Source organism: Mustelus asterias, chromosome 13 (genome assembly GCF_964213995.1).
Source record: "Mustelus asterias chromosome 13, sMusAst1.hap1.1, whole genome shotgun sequence".
Taxonomy (NCBI): domain Eukaryota; kingdom Metazoa; phylum Chordata; class Chondrichthyes; order Carcharhiniformes; family Triakidae; genus Mustelus; species Mustelus asterias.
The window spans coordinates 70111268-70136075 of record NC_135813.1 but is presented as its reverse complement, the minus strand read 5'-3'; the positions used below and the strand labels follow the sequence as shown (position 1 = coordinate 70136075).

The 24808-nt window shown below is 44.6% G+C and overlaps 1 protein-coding gene across 2 annotated transcripts; it reads right to left on the bottom strand.

Annotated features, from left to right (window-relative positions):
- Positions 1-8150: 8150 nt before the first annotated feature.
- spring1 (SREBF pathway regulator in golgi 1) lies at positions 8151-24775 on the bottom strand. Of its 2 annotated transcripts, XM_078227001.1 has the most exons (5): positions 24538-24775; positions 11975-12131; positions 11253-11404; positions 9797-9910; positions 8151-9155 (listed from the first exon to the last, which is right to left on the bottom strand). In XM_078227001.1, the coding sequence occupies exons 1-5, from the start codon at positions 24646-24648 to the stop codon at positions 9072-9074; spliced, it is 618 nt and encodes a 205-aa protein (XP_078083127.1). In that variant the 5' UTR covers positions 24649-24775; the 3' UTR covers positions 8151-9071. The 2 variants fall into 2 exon arrangements, with proteins under 2 accessions (XP_078083127.1, XP_078083128.1); XM_078227002.1 differs by lacking the exon at positions 9797-9910 and having other exon boundaries at positions 8947-9155.
- Positions 24776-24808: the final 33 nt, after the last annotated feature.

Below are 24808 nucleotides of genomic sequence, written 5' to 3'. Positions count from 1 at the left end.
GTTGCAGTTATAGTGTTGCAGTTACCGATAGGGTGAAGAGAAGGATCACCTTAATGTGTGATAGGACCTTTCAAAAGTTTGATGGCAGCAGGGAGAAGCTGTTCTTGAGTCAGTTGGTACATGTTTTCAGACTTCTGTATCTTTTTTCCGACAGAAGGTGGAAGAGAGTATGTCCATGGTGCGTGGGGACCTTGATTATGCTGGCTGCTTTGCCGAGGTAGCAGGAAGTGTAGATGGAATCAATGGATGGGAGACTGGTTTGCGTGATGGACTGGGCTACATTCACAACCCTTTGTTCTTGGAGTCTTGGTCAGAGCAGGAGCCATACCAAGCTGTGATACAACTGGAAAGGATGCTTTCTATAGTGCTTTCTATGTAGAAATTGGTGAGAGTCGTAGTGGACATGCTGAAGAAAACATTATAGCAAGCTAATGGACCATTTTTCCCCTTCTTTGTCTGAAATAATGGCTCATTACTTTCTGTACCCTTGGAGACAGTTTTGGAGGCTTGCGGCCAGTAATATAGCAGAAAACTCCATCAGAATGGCCCCCTGAGCCTGTCCTGCCTCCAGACAAGTTGCCTGAAGCAGGTTGCCATGGGATTCAGCAACAAGCTCCATGGAGGCGGGCAGTCAATCAAGGCACTTAAAGCCTCACTTAATGGCCATTTTCCCGCAATGATGGAACTTTCCTGGCGTCAGACAGTATTTCCTCCTGTTGAGTCCAGAGCCTGCCTTATATGCTCCAATAACATAGTCTCAAGACTGAAATGGCCAAAACGATGCTTGTGATGGCCGCAACAGTTCTGGGATGCCTTTGTAATGGAACCTTTTGCAGCCTTTTCAAAGTGTCCTTATTTTGAGGAGTCCTCATACTCACCTTCTGCCCCAGCTGTGCCTCCTTCCCGTAGGGCTGACAGGCAGCCACTCTTGTCGGCCTTCTCACTGGGCTTCCTGCATCCCTGTTCTGCCTACCATCCTTAATTAGATGGCAATGTGGAAGCAGTCACTGAGGAGGCCACCTGACGTAAAGTTGTGCTGACAGGCACGCGGCCAAGGTGTGCTCAGAACCTGACGCCACAGGAAGTTTCAGCTCAACATTTCTTAGCTGACAGCTGATGAAAGGTGTGCTGGTTAGGTGCATTGGCCATGCTAAATTTGCCCTCAGTGTACCCGAACAGGCACCGAAGTGTGGCGACTAGGGGATTTTCACAGCAACTTCATTGCAGTGTTAATGTAAGTCTACTTGTGACACTAATAAATGAATTTAAACTTAAACATAAACTTAAATTTAAAATCAGAATTCCTTGCAGGGAAATTTTATGGACTGAAATTTAGGCTTAGTATCTTCCTACTATCTTACTTTAGTAAATTTGTTCAAATGATCTGATCAAATGTTCTTAGTACTAAATTCCCACTTTGCTTAATTCGGATTATGAAATGATTCATTTTTGGTGCAGATAAAGGGCTGAATTGTTAAACATTTGCTATACGATCAAAATAAAAAAAATCCTGAAAATAAATCAATTTCATCTCGTAAATGTTATTCTTAAATTGTTGTTTTGAATGCAGATTAGAATTCGCTGATTTACAGTTATGTACAGCCTGAGAGTTGTGAGATGGACATACAGAGGATATGGTCTTGAGGGGTGCATTTACAGTGCAGTAATTCCCACTTCACTCCATTGTGAAGTAGAGGGAGACCTCCTGCAGTCAGTAGTCTCTCATGGCTTTGGTTTGACAGTGCAAGCCTGTAAAGCTGGTGAGGTATCAAACCCAGTTCAAAGTGGGTGTGTTGGACCTCCTGGGGGTGTTTTAACCTGGCTCTCAATGGACACGTTTATAAAGCAGGGGGGATTGGGCTGCTGGAAGATTGCCCAAGGTGAAGAGAACACTCTCTTGGGCAGGAAGGTTAGCATTCTAACCAAGCAGGAGCTCAGCTTTGCAAACATAATTTTATCTGGCTGAAATCTGAACTGCAGGTACTGGTATCAAACTAACAGCAACAATGGAGATGGACCCTCAAAGATTCTGAGTTAATGATAGATGGTGGGGGTGATTTTCCAACCTCTTCCGACGGCCAGCGGGAATCCCGATGCCTCAGTGAATGGGGCGTTGGCTGAAAATCAGGATTCCTGAAGGCCGTGAGGGCTCTCGGGATCCACCTGAGCTGACCCACCAGCCCCGATCGGATTCCTGCCCACTCGATAATTATGCAAATACTTTCGTTTGAATGTCATTAGCGGGACTAACCCCACATGGAGTGGCTATATGATATTCACCCACCCTTGCTGCCGGAAGTCAGGCGGGTATAGTTTGGTGTTACTCTTGAAAAACAGGAACCTGGCAGCAAGGCTTCTGAGGGGGAACTAGGAGATAAGTGTTCATTTTTAAATGATTTTGTCTTGCTTGGAGGCATGTGTGACTCAATGGGGGCAACTGGGGTTTGAGTTGGAGCAAAGGAGGTGACTTCAGGAGGGGATGGTTCCCACAGATTGCGGCGGCCCCCTTGGGTTGGGCCGACCTTGCCTGACCACTTCCACTGCCTCTTTGAAGTGTTGCAGCTAACCCGGTCCATCTCAGTTTCAGACACCTATATGTCAAAAGTGTAAAGTAAAAAGTGAAGTTTGCTTATTAGTCACAAGTAGGCTTACATTAACACTGCAATGAAGTTACTGCGAAAATCCCCTAGTTGCCACACTCTGGCGCCTGTTTGGGTACACTGGGGGAGAATTTAGCATAGCCAATGGACCTAACTAACACGTCTTTCAGACTGTGGGAGGAAACCCACACAGATTATGGGCAGAACGTGCAAACTCCACACAGACAATGACCCAAGCTAGGAATCAAACCCAGGTCCCTGGCGCTGTGAGACAGCAGTGCTAACCACTGTGCTACCATGCCATCCAAATCAAATGTTGGTTCCTCTCTGTGTCCATACTCAGCTCTGACCTTCTGGTTCCATGGGAACCACACACCAAGGACATGTGGATCCCTCCATACCTGTACCTGTTAACCTCTCATAGTCTGGCATTGTCCTGTCACCATGTAGAGATCCCCAACTCAGGCCAGCCCCAGTGTTAATTCCCCTCGCACACAGCAAGTGTCACTGAGCCAGGACCTCTCTCCCTTCAAACCCTACATGAGCTTTGGACATTGGCACACCTCAAGGAACTCCCTTCGTTCACAGTCCAACACCACATGATGGAGGGGAATCAGCAAAGTGAGTGCACACAAGGCTCAGGTGCCCCAGTAGCAGCTGAAAGAAGTGCTGCCAGGTAACCCATATCACAGAAACAGCCGCAACACTGAGACACACAGGGGAAGCTCCTTAAAGGATGATGCCAGCTGCTCCCTCATGTCTCATCCTTATCCCACTGGATGGCATTATCACCCCCAGAAACTTGCTGGGTCTCACCAAAGACACGATGGAAACTCAGGTTTGAACCAGTACCAGTGTCACTCAGTACAACACAGCTTCCCCCAGAGGTTCACCTCTCCTACTGAAGGAAACCTTCAGTCTTCACCATTTTCAGCACATCGAAAAGTATTCCATAGGCACTGTAAAGGGAGGGATGATGGGGATACATGGCTGTGAAGCAAAAAGAGGGGACAAAGGGCAAAGGCGTCACCGGACAAGTCGGATGGTATGGACAGTAGTTGCTATTGTGCTTCACTGCACGGGCGGACAATGTTGAGGGTTGGCCCCCTCCAGCCGCTGCAACAAAAAGGGATGAGGGGGGGATGTTAGAATGCAAAGATGGATAACTTTGCGAACTGTCTCTCTCTCTTGCTCTCTTTTCCTTGTCCTTACAGACTGAGGATGGATTTTGGACAGGAGTCATTCCAGATAGCGATGGTTCTGGTTGTTGGCACCGAGGCAAGCAGGAGGTTGCCCAGGGACAACCCAGGTATGACCCTGTACCACAGGAGCCGGAGCCCAAAGATCAGGGGCTGCTGCAGAGGCTCAGGTGCCAGCTGCTCATCAGGCCGAGGAGGAGGCAAGAAGACAGGGAGACTGTGGACCCCAGCTCTACAGAAGGCTCTGGATTTTGGAGGAGCTGCTGGACCACATGTGCCACAGAAGACCGCACCTGCAAAGAGAGATAATACAGCACGTGCCAGGTTCTCGATCACCTGGCACCAAGATGAGGAGGTTGTAAAGGTCACTATTGCCATCAATCTCTTTGTCACTGGATCTTTCCGGGGCTCGAGCGGAAACCTGGGTGGGATCTCACAGTCATCCATGCACAGTTTCATCCGCCAGGTCATGGATGCCTTTTATGCCCGGCATCAAGTTACATCAGCTTCAACCTGGACCAGGCCCATCAGGATGCCCGGGCTGCAGGATTCAATGCCATCACCGGGATGCCCCAGGTCCACAGGGCAATCGATAGCACACATGTCGCCCTATAAGCACTGTCTCAACAGAGAATGCCCTACATCAACAGGAAGGGCTTCCACTCCCTGAACATACAGCCAGTGCGTGACCACCAGCTGAATATCATGCACGTCTGTGCACGTTATCCAGGGAGCACGCACAACACCTACATCCTGTCAAATCTAGAGGTACTCTAACCCTACCATTCGAGGGTAACCCTCGGCCGAGGGGTTGGCAATTGGGCACAAGAGTTACCAGCTGAGGTGGCATCTAATAACACCTGTGTGGAGGCCACAGACTGAGGCAGAGGATTGTTACAATGAGGCCCACTCTGCCACCAGGAATGTTATTGAGTGGTGCATTGGCCTTCTAAAGGTGCAGTTCAGATGTCTGGAGCCGTCTGGTGGGGCTCTGCAATATAGCCCAGAGATGGTTGCAAAGATTGTGGTTGCTTGCTGTGTGCTCCACAATCTTGCACAGCAGCGGGGCGACACGCTGGAGGAGGAACAGACGGCATCTGAGGAGGGGGATGTGGAGAAGGAGGATGCTGAGGAGGGCCTGGAGAAAGCTGGACAGGTGGCGGCCAGGGTGCTATAGGCCACAGGACTCAGGGAGCTTTCATTGCTTCCAGATTTGCCGTCTAAAGGGAGCCATGTGCAGCAGCTCAATCCCCACCACCCCTGTATCCTTACCCTTCTCCACCATGCCTTGCCCTCCACCCTCTCCCCACCCCTTTTTATGCATCCCGTCCCACTTCCCAAGGATCAACATAACATCACAGCAGGGTGGTGGGTCTGGGTTTGCAGTGTCACCGGGTCTGATCGCAAGGCAGGAGTGTGATGATGACTCATTGTTAGGAAAGCTGTGGTGCTCCTCATGGTAACCAGAGATCAGACTCTTGTCTATCTCAAAATTTTCCACTGACCTCCCTTTCCATCCCTAAGTGTGTGATGGGGGCATTTCCATCTGGCTCACAGTTAGTCTGGTGAGAGGAGGTGTGGGTGGCTGGGTTTGGCCGAGGGTGAGGGATTCCTGCAGACCGAGTGATACAATGTGAACCGGCCTGTCTCACTCCGACTCACATGACCTCCTACTGGAGGGTAAGCCTGTACGGCCTGTGAGACCATGAGTGCTGTGCTGGGGACAGGAGAGCCGTCCACATCAATACCACTATCCCCAGCTGATGAGGCTGACTGAACAAGTGAAAGGCTTAAGGTGAACAATGTTTTAATGGTGCTCACTTCTCTCATAACACTTTGGTTAGCACTGCTGCCTCACAGCGCCAGGAACCCAGGTTCGATTACTGGCTTGGGTCACCGTCTGCACATTCTCCCCGCGTCTGCCTAAGTTTCCTCCGTGTGCTCCAATTTTCTCCCACAGTCCAAAAGACATGCTGGTTAGGTGCAATGGCTATGCTAAATTCTCCCGAGCAGGCGCCAGAATGTGGCAACTAGGGGATTTTCACAGTAACTTCATTGCAGTGTTAATGTAAGCCTACTTCTAACAATAATAAACTATATTTCACCCATGCCAACTCAGTGCTCCTGCAACTTAACTTTGAGGTCTCCTGCTCCTTCTAGGTGTTCCCCAGACTGCACATCAGAGGTGGAGGCAGCCTGCTGCATTCCATGCCATGTGATGCCCTTGCCAGGCAACCTGTGGAGGAACTGGGCCTGGAGGAATCCTGTCGACTTTCAGGTGTCGCTGATGATGCCACAGTGTTCTTCCTGAATACCAATAGATGTGTCAGGAGGGGGGTGGAATTCAGAAGGGCTAGAGACTTACAAGAGCTCCCTGGTGGAAAGTCCAGAGCTGTGCTCTGGCACTTCTTCCTTCCTCGGGGTGCCCGGTGGCCCCCGGGTCACTCCATTGGACAGAAGAGCAGCTGGAGTGAGATTGTCAGCACCAGTTCCTGCAACAGAAGCCTGGTGGACTCCTCCAGATAGCCTTGCAGTTGTAGGAAGGTTCCCCTCACACCTTCCTGTTTAGCATGGCTTTGCTTCTGCATCTGTAGCAGTGCTGAGATGAGGTTTCCCAAAGTATCGCCATCTGCCTTTGGGGTAGCTGGTTCCTGGGACCCAGCAGTCCTCCGATTCTCAGCTCGCCTGCAAGTTCCTACCCCCACCCGATGTGCAGAAGCAGCTGTCTGATGCTCACCAGAGAGTACCCCAGAAGCCTGACCGCAAACATCGAAGTGTGTTTGAATGGTGCAAGTGACAACAGTGCCTAGAATTCAGCGTCATCCCCAGAGCTGTAGTCTGGGGTTCTCTTGAGGGTTGGATGAGTAAATGCAACCCCAGGTGGCTTATCCTCATCAGACGGTGAACAGAAAGGAGGTGGGTTAGCTTTTGGAAATCTCAATGGTGTAGAAAATGTTAAACTCATTTGAGATCAGGACGAATGTGGTTTGGAGTCAAACTTGCTCTGGCATCCAAACCTCACAGTTGGCTGACTGCTCCTGGCCCTCCCCTGCAATTTCCAGGGCCCTTTCTTCAAAGGGTGTGAGGGCCCTCAGCATGCGTAGGTCCTGCCTGTCTTCCCCCACTTGTTATGTGCCGTCTTATCCTTTGGGAGAAGAAAAAGAGATTTTGAGAGGCTGGCCACATGGGTTTGGGGGCTTAAATATCAGTGCCACATGTGGGATCTGAGGCAAGCCTGAATGTGGCACGGAGGGAGAGAGACTGATGGGGTTCAGTGGGGGACCGGAGTCAGAATGGGGGTTCTGAGGGACGTGCTGGTAGGCTGGCTAGTTGAAGACTGGAAGTGCTTATTGGCTGTGGCGAGGGTTGTGGATGATGCCAGGGGCACAAGTGGGTACTCTCTCTTGCAGCACTAAGGTTAAAATGTTCTTCCTGCACTGAAAGGCTGTCCTCTGGGCAAACTGTTGCTGCTGACAGCCTCAGCCACCACTTCCCAGGCTTCTGCCATTACATTAGCAGGTAGTCTCCTGTCTACCTTGAGGAACAGGGTGGCCTCCTCTCCTCAATGGCTTCCAACATCTGGTCAACATCCACATCGAGGAAGCCCCTTCCCTGCAGATATTAGTGTGGCATGTGCAAGGGACGCTTTCTAGCTGTTCCTGTTTGTTGTTCACTCAGGTGACCCCTGACACCAGCAAATCAGCTGCCACTGCTGTCAGAGTATCCGCGCGTTTCACATTGGGGGCCGGGCCATTTTAATAGGCAGGGTGACGTGTGAACACTGCTACCAGCGGTAGCATGAATCACTCCTGCTTTCCCGCCAGCGGGAGCACTTAAGTCTCAAAACAGGAGAATTGGACCTGTTAACTCAGCCTGGGAATTTGGTTGGGGAGGGCAAAGAAATAAAGAAACTGCCACAGAATAATGAGTCAAATTGAGAGTTAATGTTAAAAATATTATTCACTACATTTGTTCTTTATTAGGTTGTTATTCCATTGCATGACATCAAAAACATACATCTCTCAAGTTACATTTACACTCATCCCCATACACAAATTAATTTAGCTTATATTAAGTTAATAGAAATTTTGAATATAAAAACAACAACAAAAATGAAAGCACGATTTATTCCTTAGCCCTCGGGAAGAAGATGCTCTCTACGTTATAACTTGTCTTTAATACACAATCATATGGAACTACAAAAGCACAAGCAATGCTGTCTCATATTTTAACATATTTTATTCATTAATACTTCTGGCTTATCTGCCCAGAGACTCTTTCAAATGAAAGAAAATAATGCATGACAAACGCCTTTCAACTTCAACTAGACATTAAAGGATAGGTTGCTTTCTTTAAAAAAATGAGGTTACTGTAACAAACAGGTTTGCTTTCTCACCATCTAAATATTACAGGGGGTTTTTTTTCAACTTCTTTTCTTGCCTTATTCAAGAGGTCATCAGGAAATTCAAACAAACTCTCTTTTAAAAATCTTTTGTTCATCCACATTGCAGGAAATGTTCCTTTCAATTTTTGCATTATTTTCATGAATTAGTAAATACAAGATTCTTTGGCGCTTCGGCCAGAGCTCACAAATGTATTATTTTAATTTTTAGTTTGTGTGTAGCTCAAATAGGAAGTCACATCTTTGCTGAAGGCATGTTTCCAAAGCACGAAGGCCAAAACACAACATTTATCATTTAGATTGGAGTGGAGATAATCTAATGTATGCAATCTCAAATGTTCGCATCCTATATTTAACTAAAACAATTCAATTTTGCTACATCAAATATCATGGTTCACTGGTGTTTAAAACAGGACTACCAACCTCAATGTGATTCCATCTATCATATGATCATATTCCTTTATGAATAGACTTAAAATGATATCCGAGCAAGCAGAAAGTCTGAATTGCTCATAAATCAAGTGTTGTGTACATCTTCGTTTTGATAAACATATGCATATATTTACATATCTTGCTTAAATTAATTTCCAAATATGCAAATAAACTGTAATTAGTGTAGCTGATGATTCTTTGGTTGCTGGCAGTTGTCTGCAAAATTGAGCCCAGCACTAATTACACATTTTGGAAGGGTATTGTTTTGCATTTGGTCGCCTTGATTGATGCCATCGAGACAGTTCAAAAGTTGAAACAAAATAAATATTAAATAATGATGTAGAAAACAAAGCTTCCTCACAATTTAACAAACCCTCAGCAATCCTTCCACAGTGAAGTTTGTACAAAGTTTGGTCATGACGGCTATTTTAACACAGGTTAAAGTGGAAGTAGCTCTGGCAGATCTTCTCCATAGCAATACTTTGCAGCAGGATCTCTGTAGTTATTTTCATGTTGAACACTCTGCAGGTGGAAGGAATCAATATTAATTTGGGAAAATTTACTCAAGGAGGAAAGCCTGGAACAAGGTACCGTCAAGATGCCTACTTGAGTAATAATGTTTCCAAACAATAGTCCTTGGAGACTACAGCAGCGTTGAACTATATACCTCCAACCAGTGAAGCTATGAGCAGGTTGTAAGAATCAGCTCAAAGTAAAATATGAATGAAGAGCTTATACATTCACATTAGGTATAGTGATATTCAGCTACAAATAAATACAAGTGGTCAATGTAGTCCATAGTTCACTTCCAGGATATGCATCTTTCTACAGAATATATCTGTACAAATGGGCATTTAAGAAAATTAGAGGGCACCTGGCATAAGAGGGGACCTGGCATATTTTGATCATGTTGAGTTTTCAAAATTGAACACAGCCTCAGTAAGAGTTAGTTCATGATATAATTGTGCAACTACCAAAGTATAGCTTGCTCTCCATGCATCCGCGATGAAGTAGAATTGTTACAAGTCTCAGATGAGGTTGCAAAAAAGAAAATTGTTCAAACAATTGCAAATATGATGAAATTGAATGATGCAGGGCATTGATTTTTATTGTGTTTTATTCTGACTAATTTTGCAGTTATTTGAAATTATTTCATTACGAACCTGAGATGATGTTCTGCACTTTGCCAGGCAGAGCTCAAAATGATCTTCAATTGCTGTAAACAGATTCTGGAAGGCTTCTGCAGCTCTGTTCAGGAAACGTTCCAATAGAGGTTGCTGAGAACCAGAAACCACAGGTTTTAAGTATGATCCAAAATTAAGTCAATTTCATTCTTCACCCCATTGCCTTTTGTGGGACCTTGCTCAGTGCAAATGGGCTGCCACGTTTCACACATCACAACAGTGACTATACTTCAAAAGTATTTAATTGATTGTAAAACACTTTGGAACACCCTGAGGTCATGAAAGGCACTCTATAAATGCAAATCTTTCTTCTTCAAAGTTAATTTTATCTTGAGAAATTATCTGTATGTTATTATAGTTCATAATGAATGTCTGATCGATGTGTTACTTCACAGGAGTGTTCTTCAAGCTTATTGCTACAAAGCAATATTAATCTCTTAAATAAGCAATTTTTGTTTCCCCCGCAGAGTAGACTGGATAAGCCCAAATCCATCTCCTTGCTTGCTCCAAAAACCAAATTCAAACTGAATCCAATTCATGGTCTCCACAAGAGAGACATTCAAGGTCCAAGCTGACAAGAGAAGAAATTTCACCCCATCTTGGGCTCGAACCAACACTTCATCTTAGCCAAAAGCTTGAGCAAAATTGTTTTTTTTTGGTACCTTTCATTATTTCTAATCAAAAAAGCCAATTCAAGTTAGGTTCAATGAAGGTCCCCACTTGAGAGACAAACAAGATCCAAGCTGACAAGACAAGACATTGCATCCCATCTTGGGCTCAATCAAACAAGATCCAAGCTGACAGGGTGAAGCATTGCACCCCCTTCCGGGCTCGATCTAACACTTCATCTTAGCCAACAGCCTCGGTTTTACCTCACTGGCTACCCTGATCCTTTACTCTACCCTCACTTAGGGAAACCACGATTGCAAGCATCAGCACACCCCGAGTGCAATGTGCTAGCTTCATCCACTGCCTGATCATGGTTTCACCCTGTCATTTGATCTTAGCCAAAAGGTAGAGCAAAATATTCATCTCTTACCGTATTAACTATTTAGTTGGTTGCAGTATTTCTAATGTCTCCTGCTTGATCACTATCATAAACCAAATAACATTTTGATCAGGCTGGATATCCTAAGAGCATTTTTAAACTATTGCATACATAGCAAAAACCACAGACACAGGCCATTCAGCCCAAAAGGTCCATGCCAGTGTTAGCCTCCTCACACCCTTCTTCATCTAACCCTTGAAGTTGAAGTAGTTGTATTATTCATTTTGAATGTTGACATATTGGAAGGTTTACTCACATTTTGAATTGCTACACAAAGATCAAATCGTATTAACAATTGGACTTTTGTAATCCACACCTAAACTTGGCACTCTCAATCCATCAAAATGCCAGATGTTTGTATAATGAAGTAGGCTTGCATTTCCTCACCTTATTTGGCTGTAGGCAACAGGAGACACAGTACTCATACACAGTGCAGCAGTCATTGGACAAGCAGGTATCACATGCATACAACTTTGTGCTAGGTGTGTTTACACTGCAGCAGCCATTCACGAGCAAGTCTTTCCTCTCACACACATAGCCTACAGTAAAAGGGAAGAGAAAGAGAAACAATATCAGATCTCACAGCAAATGTTAAGAATTTGCAGCTTGTTCCAAAGAATATATTTTATTCAGAAGATTATCGACTTTTAAAAAAAAACAAGACTAATGTTACACAAGATTAAACATGGGCATAGACAGATGGATATGGAGCAGCTGTTCCCCTTAGTTGATGGGTCAGTCACAATGGAGCACAGATTCAACGTGAGGGGCAGGAGGTTTAGGGGAGATGTGAGGAAAAACAGTTTTACTCGGAGGGTGGTGACAGTGTGGAATGCACTGCCTGGGAGAGTGGTAGGTTGCCTCACATCCTTTAAAAAGTATCTGGATGAGCGCTTGGCATGTCATAACATTCAAGACTATGGGCCAAGTGCTAGTAGATGGGAGTAGATGGGATTAGGTGGGAGTTCTTGCGTGTCAGTGCAGACTCGATGGGCCGAAGGGCCTCTTCTGCACTGTATGATTCTATGAACAGCCTAGTGAATTTAAAAGATTAGGAGAAAGTGAAAGTGCCTCATGGGTGGAAATTAGGTAATGTCACATTTCCTCACCCTGTTCATCTGTAATTAGCAGTTTACCCTGGATAGAGTTTCGACACTGTGTATACGGCCTGCTGCTGTTCCCAAGGTTGAAACGCACTTTCCACACAATTCGCCGCTCAGAACCTCGAAGCTGCAACAAGTTTCGGTCCAGTACTGTTCTTTCCTCCTGAATGCAGTGAAGAATAGGAAAAATTGCTCAGTTAATACAAAACAAAATCCCAATACTAATATTGCACTCATCATCAGTAACTTTTGCTAAAATAACTAAGTACTCATTTAGCATTTGCTACAAGAAAAATTGCACTTGAATGTAAGAGCTTAACTGAAAGGATCTGAATTTAGTGTCTTCACAACCTCAGGGAGTCACAGAACACTTCACAGCTAATGAAATAATTTTGAAGTGTTGTCACTAATATGATGGAGAAACATATATAGCAGCCAATTTGTGCACAGCAAAGTCCCACAAGCGTCAGTGAGAGAAATTTTTAGTGTTGTTGTTTGAGAGATAAATGTTAGCCAGAATACTGGGAGAACTCCTCTACTCACCCTTGAATATTGCCAAAGGATCTTTCACAGCCTCCTGGATGGGAAGAAAGGATCTCATGGCAAGGTTTTCCGGCCACCCCCCAACCCCACGGCAGGTTTCCTCATGGTGGATGCGGCTAGTCTTCGGTTGCCAACGGGATATTCTGATCCCAGGCTTTTGCATGGCTCGCCCGCCCCACCGCCAAGAGGACCGACTTTGGTGGGACTGGAAGATCCTGTCATCAGTTTAGTTTTTGTCTAAACTAAGGCAGCTCTGACCAGACGGCATGGTGATACAGTATTTAGCACTGCTGCCTCACAGCTCCAGTGACCCGGATTCAATTTGGCCTTGGGTGAATGTCTGTGTTTTTACGTTCTCCCAGTGTCTGCATGGGTTTCCTCCCACAGTCCAAAGACTTGCAGGTTAGGTGGATTGGCCAGGCTACATTGCTCCTTATTATCCCAAGATGTGTGTGGGGTGATGGATTAGCCATGGGAAATGTGTGGGGTTACGGGAATACGGTGGGGGAAAGGGCCTGGGTAAGTTACTCTGTCAAAGAGTCGGTGCAAACTCAATGGGCCGAAAAGCCTCTTCTGCATAGAATCATAGAATAGAATCCCTACAGTGCAGAAGGAGACCATTCGGCCCATCAAGTCTGCACTGACCACAATCTCACCCAGGCCCTATTCCTGTAACCCCACATATTTACCCTGCTAATCCCCCTGACACTAGAGTCAATTTAGCATGGCCAGTCAACCTAACCCGCACATCTTCGGAGTGTGGGAGGAAACCCATGCAGACACAGGGAGAATGTGAAAACCCCACACAGTCACCCAAGGCCAGAATTGAATGGGATTTTATATAATTCTGTCCTTCAGTACTGCCCTGGAATGTGAAGTAAAATGATGTATTCAAACGTTGAAGTGGATCTTGAACTTAAAATCTCCTGACCCATGGCCAAAGTGTTGAGCCAAGGTCGACACTTTAATAATAATCTGATGTCAGAATTCCATGTGCTTATTGCAGTCACTACCAATACTTCGGCCCAGTGTAATCTTTCAGCATAACCAGAATCTATAATTGTACTACTGGAAGATTCTTTAAAGGGTAGTTCAAGTAAACATAAAATCTTCACACATGCCCACCATCACACTTCAACTAATTGTGTGTGGAATTGGGGTAGCAACATTTAATTTCACAATTCATAACTATTGTAATAAATCACAAAGCTAAATTGTAATAAATATTTTGTCCAATTTAGCACTTTTGTTTTACACAATGAAATTCATGTATGTTGCATACATGTGGAAAAACCATGAAATCTAACAAGAAAATTAAGTGATTCTGTGGGACACCACCGCTGTGCTAACAAGTCAACAAACTGTCTGGACAGAATGTAGAATTTTTAGCATCTGTTACGTATACAACAGATTATAAAAATGGCAGTATGAATAAATGACAATTTTAATTAAAAACCTTTCTTAAATACTACAGATGATTAAAGGACTCATTAACAGCTTTAGCTATTACTATGATTCATGTTTTCCAAATGTTTGGGCATTCCATATATTAATTTTCACAAGTAATTATAATGAAAATAGAAACCCAGTAGACAGATACTCTCACTTTTCTTGCCAGAATCTTTACTGATACATTACCTTTGTTTTAGCAATGATAACTCCCATTTGTGCAGACTGGCTACTGCATTTAAAGTGTACATGCAAAATACACCATTCCTTTTGAAAAGAGAGGGGTCTAACTAATTTTGATCGAGTTGTATTCAAGTAAGGTATAAATAAATTCCGTGAAGACTAAATGACAGCATCAGAGGATGAGACTCCTCTCTGCTTCAGTTATCAAGTCCTTGCTGCAAGAACCAAATACAACCAAAAGGATATTTATTTCTAAATATATTTTAATGGATGCAACACTCAGGATTTGGAAATAATGGTTGTGATCTTGAAACAAGTGCCATGATCAGTCACTTATGCACCATGTTTGGGTAAAGCAAAGCCCCTCAGTATTCTAATCCCAGCTGCAGCTTCCAAGCACTCTCGTGGGCAAGTAAAATACATGGGCTCAAGGAGAAATGGATTTGGCTGCAGTAGCCTCCCACCCACCTGCAGCCTGTCCTATTTTGCTGGTACAACAACAGATGCGACAATCCCATTATCTATATTTATAAATCCCTTTTTCTCTGACTAGACAAGTCAGTTTGCCTCGAATATATTTTACTCAGTTATGGTTTGAAAAACATGACCACAACTTGACTTCCTTATCAAAAAATTGGAGCAGCTTTTGTAATGAAATGCATCAGTAACTAAACTGTCTCATTCAATTCAAGGTGAATTAATCGATTTTACAGAGAACCTCACACTATTAGTGTATAAGTCTCCCGCTTGGTTAAAAAAAAAAGCTTTTACATTCCCTCCACGACAAAAGCAAAAGACCACAGATGCTTGGAATCAGATATAAAAACAGAAAATGCTTAATTAAAATATTCATTAGGTCAGGCAGTATATGTAGAGAGAGAAGCATGTAACATTTCAGAGTGTTGGGGTGGGGTGTGAAGACAGAGTGGAACTACAGGCTTAAAAGATGAAAGAGGGATGGACCCGACGCTGCTGCCGAGCCTCAAGTCGATGGATGCAGAGCGCGAACCTGGTATTGCTGGTGGTGGGGCTCAGTTTGTGGACACAGATGCTGCTGATGAGACTCAGTCTCAGATTGTCTGCGTGCAAAGAAAAATCATGTTTGCCATCACAGAGAATCAGATAAGTGACTGGTTGGTGTGTATTTTGCATGTTCATTTTTAAAAAATTGGTACAAATTATTGGTAACTGTAAGGTTTTATTAATAGTAGGTTTTGAAGTAACAGTAGTTAAATTTATTTGGAGTAATAGGGTTTATTAACTAATTAAAAGTACTAAATTAATGAAAACATAATAAATGTGGCACGGCAGATGATGTGATGTAACTGTGGAATGTGGATAATTCTGGACACCAGTGTGATCGAGGGCCAACACATTTGCAGCAAGTGTCAGTGGCACTTTGCAATCTTTCCCCATTTAAATAATATACTGCTCTTCTATTCTTCCTGTCACAGTGGACAAGATCACATTTTCCCACATTTTAATCCATCTGCCAATTTTTTGCCCACTGACCTAAGAAATTTGCCGAGAGATTTAGATTGGCTATGCCATCCTCACCATTTACTCTCTTGCTTATCTTTGCTTCATCCGCAAATTTAGTAACCATGCATTTGGTCCCTTCATCTAAGTAATTGAAAAAGAATATAAATAATTGAAGCCCAAGCACTGATCCCTGTGACACTCTGCTGGTGGTTACAGCTTGCCAACCCAAAAATGACCCTCTTGTTAGCTGAGCAATCCTCTCCATGTCTGTATCATAGCCCTGCAGTGCAGAAGGAAGTCATTCAGCCCATCGAGTCTGCACTGACTCTCTCTGACAGCGTATCTTACCCTATCCCCATAACCCCACACATTTCCCATGGCTAATCCATTTAACCTACACATCTTTGGACTGTGGGAGGAAACCCACACAGACACGGGAAGAATGTGCCAACTCCACAAAAACAGTCACCCAAGGTTGGAATTGAACCAAAGTCCCTGGCAATGTGATGCAGCAGTGCTAACCACTGTGCTTGCTGTGCCGATGCTTGGTTTCACCATAAGCTCTTATTTTGTGTAGTAGCACTTGCTCTGGTACTTTAATAAAGGTCTTTTGAAAATCCAATACATCACAAGTTCCCCTTTATCCGTTGCTTGTTACTTCCTCGAAGAACTCCAATAAATTAGCCAAACATGATTTTCCTTTCACAAAACCTCATTGACTCTGCCTAATTGCACTCAAAGTGTCCTCTTATAACCTTAAGAATAGATTCTAGTATTTTCCCTATGACAGATGTTAGGCTAACCTGCTTTCTGTCTCCTTCCTTTTTTCAATAGAGGAGTTACATTTGCAATCTGTTGGGACGTACCAAAGGAATTTTAGAATATTAAAACAACGCAACTATTAACCCACTTCTTTCAAGATCCTAGGATGCAGGTCATCAGGTCCTTGGAACTTATCAGTTTTCGGTTACAGTAATTTTCACAGTATCCTTTTCCCTGGTGATCGGAATTGCTTAAATTCCTCCCTCCCTTTCGCCTCTCAGATTACAAGTATTTTAGAGATGTTGCATGCCTTTCTATAATGAAGGTGGACAGAAAATATCTGTTCAACGGTTCCATCATTTCCCATTGTTAGTTTCACAGACTCACTCTCTAGAAGATCAACACTCACTTTAGTTATTCTTTTCTATTCAAATATTTGTTGAAATTCTTGTTTTTATATTTCTAGCTAGCTTTCTCTTACTTTATTAGTCATTTGTTGCTGGATTTTAAATTCTGTCCGATCTTCTGACCTACCACTAATTTTCACAGAACTGTCCGCTTTTTCTTACAATTTGATATTCTGTTCAACTTCCTTAGTTAGCCACAGATAGTGCATTCATCCGCCAGGTATGGCTCCTGCTCTGGCCAAATCTGCAAGGAACTACAAAGGGCTGTGAACATAGCCCAGTCCAACATGCAAACCAGCCTCCCATCAACTCCATCCATATTTCCCGCTGCCTCGGGAAAGCAGCCAGCATAATCAAGGACCCCATGCACCCCGGACATTCTCTCTTCCACCTTCTTCAGTTGGGAAAAACTACAAAAGTCTGAAAACACGTACCAACCGATTCAAGAACAGCTTCTTCCCTGCTGCCATCAAACATTTGAATGGTCCTTACTCAGACTGTTCAACTTCCAGAAATCAGTAATACTGAGCTGTTATTTCTCTTCACCCTAACTGTAACTGTAACACTATATTCTGCACCCTCTCCTTTCCTTCTCCCCCATGTACTCTATGAACAGTATGTTTTGTCTGTAAAGCACGCAAGAAACAATGCTTTTCACATGTATCCCAATACATGTGACAATAATAAATCAAATCAAATCAGAGCAGGGGTGGCCAACCTTACTGAAACCAAGAGCCACAAACAATAGTCTTCAGATGTTTGAGAGCTTCAAGACTGAACAAACTTCACACAGGCTAATTAGTGCTCGGAGAGGTCGTGTAGGTCTCCATCCTGGCTAAAGTCTTTGAAAATCTGGCTGAGATTTTATCAAAGGAGCTCCATCAAGTGTTGTAAAAGCTGCACGATGTTTTGACTTTACAAACTTCATGATGCAGCACAGTAATTCACAGCAACATGTTGTATCAAAAATCGAAATGAGTTGCACACTAGTTTTCTTGAGTTGAGGATCTTTTATTTCTGTCACTGGCTTCCAGAATTCAATTGTGATTTATGCAGCATCTTTGGACTCTGATCCTCTTGGAAGTCCAACAGCTACATTTCTACAGTAGATGTTTCCTTAACCAGAGGTTCGAGAATCGGATGGCCAGCGTTGACATCATCAACCGTGAGTGGGTTTACAAGAAGGGCAAATCAGGATCTCAACTTCTGCAAGTCATCAAACCTAGCTCAAAAATGATCAAAACAGTCCTTGCAATTTATCGCTGTATTCTTCAAGTTTGTGATCTTTTACTTCAATATCAAAAGACTTGTTTGCCCTCCTTTTGAGATGGGAAGTGGTTAAAGTTTCTTGACAGCATGTCTCTTCGCAAAAATCTTACTGATTTCTGGAAGCTGAACACAGTCTAAGGTCAGAAATAATCTTATCCTTTCCCTGGAGTGCCAAGTTGAAAGTAGACGTTTCAGAAGATCAGTAAGAAACATCAGATCATTCCAGCCATTGAATGTCAAGGGGAAGATGGCTATATTCTCTCTTGTCGGAGGCATTGCCTGACACTTATGGCGTGAATGTTACTTGCCACTTTGGACAAGGACTACTTCAATATCTGAGAAATCATGAATGGTGCTGAACATTGCGCAATCATAGCAAACATCCCTACTTCTGACCTTGATTGATGAAGCAGCTGAAGATGGTTGGGCCTACGACACTACCCCAAGGAACGCTTGCAAGGGGATGATGGATTATCAAGGATAGGTGGGATGGTGATTTGAGGTTACTATCAGATCAGCCATGAGCTTATTAAAAGGTGGAGAGGCTCGAGGGGCTGAATGGCCTACTCCTTGTTTGTATGTACATACAAAAGGTGTGACCAATATTCTGGTGAAGAGTGTAAAGTCAAGTGTGCAGTCAATTATGAACTTTGGAAACAAATTGTGAACTTTGAATTCTAGTTTCTTTGTGAATATTGATATGCACCTATATACTTCTTACTGATCAAAAAACAAAAGAAACTATGTTCTTCTGCCAAAAATTATGAACAGCTCAGGTCTTTTTGTTCAAATCTTGACCATGTCAGGCACTGGGCCCTTGTATCAAAGCAGCTCAAATCCAGCTGAGCCCAAACGGATTAGATAAAAACATAATACAGAATGACATTCAACCCATCAAACTCATTCACTTCCACTGAGGATGTATATAAATCACTCTGCTTTGGCCTGTAATCAAGCTGTTTATTTCATGAGTAAAGTTCTCATGAAACACTTCTCAGTGCCCAAAGATAATCAAACTCCACATCATTCAAATCTAACTGCAGTCGTCCACAGATAAACTCTTCCTCTATTTCTGCAACAAGGGCATCATGGTGAAAATTTAATCTACATGATACATATTTAACCCTGCACCATTCAAAGCTATTCCTAACCAGATATTCATTCAGTTCTTTCTGAAGTTGACTGACCACATCAGCTTCTATCAGTAGCACTCAGTTCTACATATCTACTGCTATACATATGTAACATGGAATCTATATTCTCCATCTAACATCCATGCATCTCACGACTCTGAAGATCTGGTTTCATGGACTCAGATTATTGTTTCCCATTTGAAACAAGTTCAGCTGGACAGTCTCACCTTAAAAGAATTCCAATGTGGTTCCCTTGTTTAAGAAAAGAAGTAGGGATAATCCAGGAAATTATAGGCCGGTAAACCTGACGTCAGCGGTTGGGAAGCTTTTGGAGAAGATACTGAGGTGCAGGATATATGCACATTTGGAAGAAACTGGACTAGTTAGTGATAAGCAGCATAGTTTTTTTTTTAAATGGGGAAGGTCATGTCTCACCAATTTGATTGAATTTTTTGAAGAGATGACAAAGATAATTGATGAGGGAAGGGCTGTGGATGTGGTTTATATGGACATTAGTAAGGCGTTTGATAAGGTCCCACTTGGCAGACTGGTACAAAAATTAAAATAACATGGGACTCAGGGTAGACTAGCTAGATGGATACAGAACTGGCTTGGTTTTAGAAGACAGAGAGTCGCAGTGGAAGGGTGTTTTTCAGAATGGAGATCTGTAGCTAGTGGTGTTCTGTAGGGATCAGTGCTGGGACCTCTATTGTTTGTAGTATAAATGACCTGGAGGAAAATGTGGGTGGTCTGATTAGGAAGTTTGCGGATGACACGAAAATTGGTGGAGTTGCTGATAGTGCCGGGGATTGTCAGAGGATACAACAGGATATAGATATGTTAGCGATTTGGGCACGGAAATGGCAGATGGAATTTAATCCAGACAAATGCGAGGTGATGCATTTTGGAGGTTTAAACTTAGGTATAAATTATACTGTAAACAGCAGAACCCTTTGGAACAATAACATCCAGAGGGATCTGGGCAGGTCCACAGTTCCCTAAAAGTGGCAACACAGGTGGCCAAGGTAATTAACAAGGTATATGGTATGCTTGCCTTCATCAGTCGGGGTATTGAGTACAAGAGTTAGGAAATCATGTTGCAACTATAAAAACCTTAGGCCGTATTTGGAGTATTGCATGCAGTTCTGGTCCCCACACTACCAGAAGGATGTGGAAGCTTTGGAGAGAATGCAAAGAAGATTCACCAGGATGCTGCCTTGTCTCGATGGTGCTGGCTATGAGGAGAGGTTGAATAAACTAGGATTGTTTTCACTGGAAAGACAGAGGCTGAGGGGAGACCTGATAAGAGGTCTACAAAATTATGAGAGGCATAGACAGGGCGGATAGTCAGAAGCTTTTTCCAAGGGTGGAAATGTCAATTACAAGATGGGGAAAGTTTAAGGGAGATGTGCGGGGGATGTTTTTCATGTAGAGAGTGGTGGGTGCCTGGAACACGCTGCCAGAGGAAGTGGTGGAAGCAGGCACATTAGCAATATTTAAGAGACATCTGGATGGGTACATGAATAGGGAGGGAATTGAGGGATACGGACTGAATAATGGCAGAGGTTTGTTTTTAGTTTAGTTAGGGCATCATGATCAACACAGGCTTGGAGGGCTGAGGGCCTGTTCCTGCGCTGTACTCTTCTTTGTTCTACAGCTTTTCCAAACCTATTGCAAAGTTTTCTTGGTTGCCTCTTGTGGTGTTCACAAGTACTATTAGTATCACATAATATGACTTTCCAACATTTTCACTCATGTAGATATCATGTTCTCTGGCATAAAGTTACAAATTCATACACAACTTCCTTCTTTCAACGCCAGAAATAGATTTAGCTCTGCTTGGATAGTTTCTGCGTTGACAATTCAAAACAAATTTCTGAAACTTGGCCTACTCCCACTCTCTGTTTTTGGTAGTTCTGTATCTAGCCCAAGATGCCTTGAAGACATTTGAGATTTATTTTCCTTCACAAGTGCCTCTACGATGACTGGGTGAGAATTAATAAATCTGGAACTTGGTTAGGCAATTAATTAAACCATATCTCTAAATAGTATTTTAATCACTTCTCTCAGGAACATCTCTAAACAGTAACCCGTGTTTATACACCAAAGAGAACTTTGGTGTAGCAAAAAAAGTCCAGAGTTGCTTCAGAGAAGAATAATTAGATTTACATTGACATCAAGCCGAAGGTGATATTAGGAGGGTGACCAAATGTCTGGTCAAAAAGGTGGTAGGTTTTAAGGAGGGTCTTAAAGGAGACTGATTTTCAGGGTACAGACAGCTGGAAGCATAGCTGCTAATTGTGGGACAAAAAGGTTTTTGGATGCACAAGAAGCCAAAGTTCACTTTGCATATAACAAATTACTTTAGGACAGGGATAGTGGCGTAGTGGTAATGTCACTGGACTAGTAATCTAGAGGCCCAGGCCAATGCTCTGAGGACACGGATTCAACTCCCACCCCAGTAACTGGTAGAATTTAAATTCAATTAATAAATCTGAAATTGAAATCTAACATTGGTATTGGTGGCCACAAAACCATCATTGATTGCTGTAAAAACCCATCTGGCTCACTAATGCCCTTTCGGGAAAGAAATCTGCTGTCCTTTCCCAGACAGCATATACTCCAGATCCAGAGTAATGTGGTTGACTCTCAAATGCCCACTGAAATGACCCAGCAAACCATTCAGTCCATGGGCAAATTAGGGATTTGCAACAAATACTAGCACTGCTAGCAACGCCCACATCCCAGTCACTGTTGTTATCTACTTAAATGTAGTAAGTCAACATTTGTACACAGTAGGGGGGGGGGGGGGAGAGGGGGTTATATCATGTGTTACTTTGGAGATCTCTAATATGCACTTGCCCCAATGGATCACTTAAAAACCTCATCCAATAGTGTAGCACTCCTTTAATATTGTTCTGAATTGCCAGATTAGATAATGGCTCACATTCTTCAGTAGAATTTGAAACCCAGCTTTCCAATGCAAGGATACAACCACAGAATCATAGAAAGCCTACAGTGCAGAAGGAGGCCATTCAGTCTGCCCCGACAACAATCCCAGCTAGGCCCTATCCCTGTAACCACACATATTTACCCTGCTAATCCCTCTAACCTACGCATCCCGGGATACTAAGGGGCAATTTTGCATGGTCAATGCACTTAACCCGCACATCTTTGGATTGTGGGAGGAAACCGGAGCATCCAGAGGAATGTCACATAGACACAGGGAGAACGTGCAAACTCCACACAGACGGTGACCCAAGCTGGAAATCGAACCCAGGTCCCTGGCACTGTGAGGCAGCAGTGCTAACCACTGTGCCACCAAATGAACCAAACTGTGAGTGGAGGGCTGATGGGGAGACCCATTTGACGTTGTACTCACTTTGGTATTTCTATCCATTCTCTGAAATGCGCAGACTTTAACATAGCCCTTTTTGGATCTCTCTTCAAGCTATCCAGAATCAGCCTTTATTGTGCCTCATCCCTTTTCCAATGGCATTATGTTCACAGAATAGGGACACTTTCAAATCAGTTTCCAATGGATTTTCCTTCCTCCAGCAGGGCCTCTGTTACACTTTTACCTCACCACAGGGGTCCATTCATCAGTCTCCCTCTAATTTCTTCTGCCTGGCTCAAGTTTCTTCTCTCTCACTATTGTTCTTGTAGCAGGGTCAGTTACTGACTCTCTTCTGCCTCTAACAGGGGAGTTTTAGTTCATGTCTTATGCCCCCATTCAAAATGTAGTGCTGCCCTCTGTGTCTTCTGCAACCTGAGAGGCTGTACATTTTTTTGCTTCTATTCCCACAGCTATTAATCAACATGTGAAGAGCTGTGTTCATTTTTGAGTGAAATCATCGACGTATACAAGTTACTGTTGCAATAACCAGCCAAGAGCAGATACTGGTCCCAATAAGTAGTCCTGCTCCATCATTAGAAGCCAACCTTACAGTCTCTTATCTATGTTCCCTTTATCAAAGTATGACTGACCACTCCTGATGGGGGCATGGGCACTGATTCACCTTCTGGTTCAGAGGAGCACAGGTGAGTCTTGGAGCCAGGCTACTGACCTATCTAAAGAAGCAGGGACAGCATCTTGTGGTGGACACTGATCTATCTCAGAGTCTGAGGGGAGGAAGCATGGCATTGACTTGTTTTGGGATATGGGAACACTGAACTGTCTCTGGGCGTGCTGGACACTGACCTCTCTCCCTCTCTGGGTGTGCTGGACACTGACCTCTCTCCCTCTCTGGGTGTGCTGGCCACTGACCTCTCTCCCTCACGGTGCTGGACACTGACCCCTCTCCTTCTCTGGGTGTGCTGGACACTGACCTCTCTCCCTCTCTGGGTGTGCTGGACACTGACCTCTCTCCCTCTCTGGGTGTGTTGGACACTGACCCCTCTCCCTCTCTGGGTGTGCTGGACACTGACCCCTCTCCTCTGGGTGTGCTGGACACTGACCCCTCTCCTTCTCTGGGTGTGCTGGACACTGACCCCTCTCCTTCTCTGGGTGTGCTGGACACTGACCCCTCTCCTTCTCTGGGTGTGCTGGACACTGACCCCTCTCCTTCTCTGGGTGTGCTGGACACTGACCCCTCTCCTTCTCTGGGTGTGCTGGACACTGACCCCTCTCCTTCTCTGGGTGTGCTGGACACTGACCCCTCTCCTTCTCTGGGTGTGCTGGACACTGACCCCTCTCCTTCTCTGGGTGTGCTGGACACTGACCCCTCTCCTTCTCTGGGTGTGCTGGACACTGACCCCTCTCCTTCTCTGGGTGTGCTGGACACTGACCCCTCTCCTTCTCTGGGTGTGCTGGACACTGACCCCTCTCCTTCTCTGGGTGTGCTGGACACTGACCCCTCTCCTTCTCTGGGTGTGCTGGACACTGACCCCTCTCCTTCTCTGGGTGTGCTGGACACTAACCTCTCTCCCTCTCTGGGTGTGCTGGACACTGACCCCTCTCCTTCTCTGGGTGTGCTGGACACTGACCTCTCTCCCTCTCTGGGTGTGCTGGACACTGACCCCTCTCCTTCTCTGGGTGTGCTGGACACTGACCTCTCTCCCTCTCTGGGTGTGCTGGACACTGACCTCTCTCCCTCACGGTGCTGGACACTGACCCCTCTCCTTCTCTGGGTGTGCTGGACACTGACCCCTCTCCTTCTCTGGGTGTGCTGGACACTGACCCCTCTCCTTCTCTGGGTGTGCTGGACACTGACCCCTCTCCTTCTCTGGGTGTGCTGGACACTGACCCCTCTCCTTCTCTGGGTGTGCTGGACACTGACCTCTCTCCCTCTCTGGGTGTGCTGGACACTGACCTCTCTCCCTCACGGTGCTGGACACTGACCTGTCTCAAGGTGCTGCTTAGGAAGTAGATGAGTGAGAGGCCGAACACCACGCCGAGGACCCAGCGCTTCCTCAGCACCTTGCGCCACACCATAGATAAACACTGCACCATCGGCTCCACACGGATCCGCGTTACCGGCCCCCACTCATCGCAATAAACAGAGAGCCCCGCTTAACGCCTCATTCCGGCCATTCCCGGCTACCACCACCACTGCCGCCGCCGACCACCGAGCAGAAAACAAGAGCGGAGAGCGAGGGGGCGGGGGAGGAGA